Consider the following 4,452-nt stretch of genomic DNA (forward strand, 5'->3'; position numbering starts at 1 on the left):
CGCGGCTCAGCTCAGCGTCGCCGCACTGGGGGAGAGGGAGAGTGGGGATAAACCTCCCATTCCGAATGGATATTTTGGGTCCTGGGCGGTGATATTTTGGGGAGGGCGTGCTACGTTGGGCTCTTACCCGTGGGTTCATTGGGCCCGACTATATTTTGGGCTGGGTTGAGACGATGTAATGTTTCTTTTCGTATGCGGAGAGTCTCGCGAAGACCGGCCTTTTTTTTTTAGAGAATTAGGCAAGGTTTTGGCAAAAACACTTTCTCCGCTCGTCCACAAAATCCTTGAATAATTTCTTCATCCCATCTCATCAAGATACCATCCTGGGGGAGAAGGAAGACGTGCAAGAGAGGTGAGAGGTCGGCCGCTAGGCACTCCCCTATGGAGGGAACCATCTTGGTCGCCCATGCAAGCAACTCTATTGTTTTGACCCAAACCCCTCTTTCATGGGTACGTGGCGAGACCGTATTAGGAAATAGGAACCACTCATTTCTTCATCGGTCATATCGGCAATTATCACTTTGTCACGAACCACACATGTCTCCTCACCTCCCTGCATCAACTCCATGCTTTATAGATCGGTCTTTCGTCTTTGAATGATCGGATATAACAACTAGTGGGGGTGAATAGGAGTGTTTAACTGAATTACAGCTGCAGAAAATCTATACTGGAAGCTTCAAGCATAATTCAAAGGGAAACATAGCACAAATAGTACGTCAACCAAGATTACAAGTAAAGAAAGATTAAACACGAACAAAACATATATAGGAAAGGAGGAAGACACATGTTTGTTCCTTAGAGTTTGAGTTGTTGGCACCAGTTGTATGTCTCTGTTTGGAGAGACTACGTATACGTGTACCTTAGTCCACCGACGTCACCCGCCGATGACTAATCTTTTTTCTCCGTTAGCCAATCTTCACGCGCTTGGCCCGATCACTAATAGCATGTCTTTGAGGTGGCATGTCAACCTTCACAAATTTATTAGCTAAACCATTAGCACGAATCAAGAATCAAATCTATCGGTTTGAAGATTTTTTTTGGTTGCAACTTCAGTAGCAATTAAAATTATTCAGCGGCAACTCAAGCTATAACTAAAAAAAATCTCAGTTATTACCTAACTTGCAAATCAAGTGCACGAATCTCAACTCAGAGCTAGTAAAAGCGTTAATTTAACTAAGCTCATAGAGGTTGGAATTGAGGGGTGATTCTGATGCATTAGCTTCATCGGGTGACTTAGTTACTCCGCTCATAATTACTTTGTATTTTATTTCAATCAAAGTTTAAAAAAAGTTGACCAATTATTTAGTATAATATCAATGCTTATAATGTAAAATCTATAGTATTGGAATCATATAAAGCATATTTTATAGAATTATGGTTGTTTATATTTTTCTTATACTATTAAATTTTACAGAGTTTGACTTTGACTAAATTGAGAATCTCATCAAATGCTAATCGAGTCATTGAGTACCCCCTTAGTTAGCTCAACGGGGGTATACACGGCCAAAGGTCATTGGGTATGACATTGTATACAATCGCCGCACATGTTAGGATACTACTACTCCCTTCGTTTAAAATAATTGACTCAACTTTATATAGATAAGGATGTATGTAAAATATTTTATCTCTAGATACATATGTATCTACATAAAGTTGAGTCAATTAATTTAAATCGGAAGAAGTAGTACTATGAGCAATTAAAGTGATACTCTTTCTCCTCTAAATACTTGTCACGGATTTGATGAATCCAAAGTTCTGAAACTGCTCTTGGTTTTCTACGTGGGAGGATAACATATCCTAACGAGGGAGGGTCAAGGCATCTATCGGTCGTAGACTCTAAATCTCTCTGTTCAGATTCTTTTTGCAAGCTTAGACAGTGAGGAAGGTAAAGTACGGATTCCAATGTTCACTCACTCAGTTCGATCGATCATTCGACCACCTATCTAGGCGCCACATTTCTACCTGGGATGCCCGCGGAGGGCTTCTGGTAGCGCTTAGTAAAAAAAGCCATTCTGATATACTATTTTGGGTAAAGAGAGTTCGAACATGTGGACACCAACGAATCTCCAAAATGGTTGATGACTCCCACAAGGCAGCATTCCTGTGACAATTCCAGTTTTACTAGCGGTAGCTGAACCAAGTAATCTCATATATCACCATTAAGACGGTTACCTAGCAAGTTCAGCTTTGTGAGGTTCTTGCGTCCTTTAAATGAATATGTCTATAGTACTCCAAGTCAGATTGTTATTGTGCAATATGGGCTGGGATAGAACCTGACAGGTGGTTGCTTTGTGCTGAGAAACTAACAAGATGCTGAAAGGCCCACTGAACATGTTTTCTGCAAGAGATATGAATCGAACACTCGCTCTATTCCGTATCCAATCTGGAAAATGACCCGAAAGTTTTCAATGAAAATGTGGCAATTGCTTCTAAATCTGCAAGTTCTTCAGGGATAGAGCCTGTGAAAGTATTGAATGACAGATTTATGAGTATATGCTTTTTGCACTTACTAAGCTCTTTTGGTATGTTCCCATCTTTGCAAATAGCCGAGTTAGGTGTCATATTTTAGCCTATATTTTGTTGAAATTTGTGACCAGTATTAATGATTGAAGGAATAATTTTTCTTTTGCAAACGAATGTAGACAAATCCGGGGAGTACTGAACTTGGACGATGGCACTATATGTCCAAGGTTTCATACAAGTAATCTTTGGTCAGCATTCAAACTCACGCCCCGTCTTATACGTATTCCAGTGCATCCTGCAGCGACCAAAGAGAGGACGGAGAAAAATACTTAAATAACTCGAGGGAGTTTCGTAGGATTTCCCCTTTTTCCACACAAGACTACAAGAGGGCTAAAATTAAATTAGCTCCGACCTGTAGAATATTCAGCTACATGCATGCCTACATCTGCCGTAACATACACGGGCTGTTTAACTGAAGCACCATCTGCGGGTCGCAGCTCATGCAGATGCAGGCCGCCTATTTAAGCCCTCGAGATCCCGCTACCTTCAGCACCAAACTACCATACCACACTTGTCTCGCAAATCACTCGAATACATGGCAGGGACGAAGATGGCTAGCCCTTTCTTACTGCTGCTGCTCATTGCCCTAATGAGCATAGCATCCAGCGTGGTGGCGGCCCGTGAGTTGGCCGGCGAGGCGGCGGCGATGCGGGCGAGGCACGAGGAGTGGATGGCCAAGCACGGGCGCAAGTACAAGGACGACGCCGAGAAAGCTCGGCGCTTCCAGGTGTTCAAGGCCAACTCGGAGCTTGTCGACAGGTCCAATGCCGACGGCACCAAGAAGTACCGCCTCGCCATCAACAAGTTCGCCGACCTGACCAGCGAGGAGTTCACCGCCACGCACACCGGGTTCAAGCCCGCGCCGCCCGGAGCCGAGAAGCTGCCGGGATTCAAGTACGAGAACGTCAGCCTCTCCGCTGAGGAGGAGCAGGGTGTTGACTGGAGGTCCAGAGGCGCAGTTACCGGTGTAAAGAACCAAGGACAATGTGGTACGTAGTACCTACCAACTCATTGCATGCACGTTCCTTACCGATATATGCATAGTGGAGTATTACGTACATACATGAACTTACACGCACGACCTACAGGATGCTGCTGGGCCTTCTCCGCGGCGGCCGCCGTGGAGGGCATCTACCAGATCACCGCCGGCCAGCTGGTCTCCCTCTCGGAGCAGCAGCTGCTCGACTGCACCACCGACCGTAACAACGGCTGCGGCGGTGGCTTCATGACCTCCGCCTTCCAGTACATCGTGGACAACGGAGGCATCGCCACCGAGAACGCCTACCCATACGTCCCAGCCCAAGGCACCTGCAACTCCGGTGGCATGCAGCCGGCCGCCACCATCAGAAGCTACGAGAACGTGCCCGCCAACGACGAGGACGCGCTCGCCGTGGCCGTCGCCAACCAGCCCGTGTCCGTGGGCATCGACGGGAAGGGGCAGAGCTTCCATCTCTACAGTAGCGGCATCATGACAGGCGACGCCTGCGGCACGGAAATGAACCACGCGGTGACCGTCGTGGGGTACGGTGTCGAGCAGGACGGGACTAGCTACTGGCTCCTCAAGAACTCGTGGGGCCAAAGCTGGGGAGAAGGAGGTTACATGAAGCTCGAGAGAGGCACCGGTGCGTGCGGCGTTGCCATGATGGCCTCTTACCCTGTCGCATGAACTTACGCTCATCGCAAGAACTCAAGATTTATTAATTTAAAAAATATATACTACTAGTAAATATTATTGAATAAACCCATCCTGATCGACGGCATGGGCCACTCCTAGTATAGCATGAGATTGCCTTTAAGTATTTAACCACTATATATGTACCATATATGAATGAACGATTATTTGTACCCCATATTTGTTTTGAGTTTTGACTCTATACTATGAACTTGTTTGGTTTGGTGTTTTTTGTAACACAATCCAACAATTATAGT

General features: G+C 45.7%; 1 protein-coding gene across 1 annotated transcript; it reads left to right on the plus strand.

The window, feature by feature from the left end:
• Positions 1-3,058: 3,058 nt before the first annotated feature.
• Positions 3,059-4,189, plus strand: LOC124705752 (zingipain-2-like). The gene is made up of 3 exons (XM_047237454.1): positions 3,059-3,213; positions 3,283-3,512; positions 3,612-4,189. The coding sequence occupies exons 1-3, from the start codon at positions 3,059-3,061 to the stop codon at positions 4,187-4,189; spliced, it is 963 nt and encodes a 320-aa protein (XP_047093410.1).
• Positions 4,190-4,452: the final 263 nt, after the last annotated feature.

Source organism: Lolium rigidum, chromosome 4 (assembly GCF_022539505.1).
Source record: "Lolium rigidum isolate FL_2022 chromosome 4, APGP_CSIRO_Lrig_0.1, whole genome shotgun sequence".
Lineage (NCBI taxonomy): Eukaryota > Viridiplantae > Streptophyta > Magnoliopsida > Poales > Poaceae > Lolium > Lolium rigidum.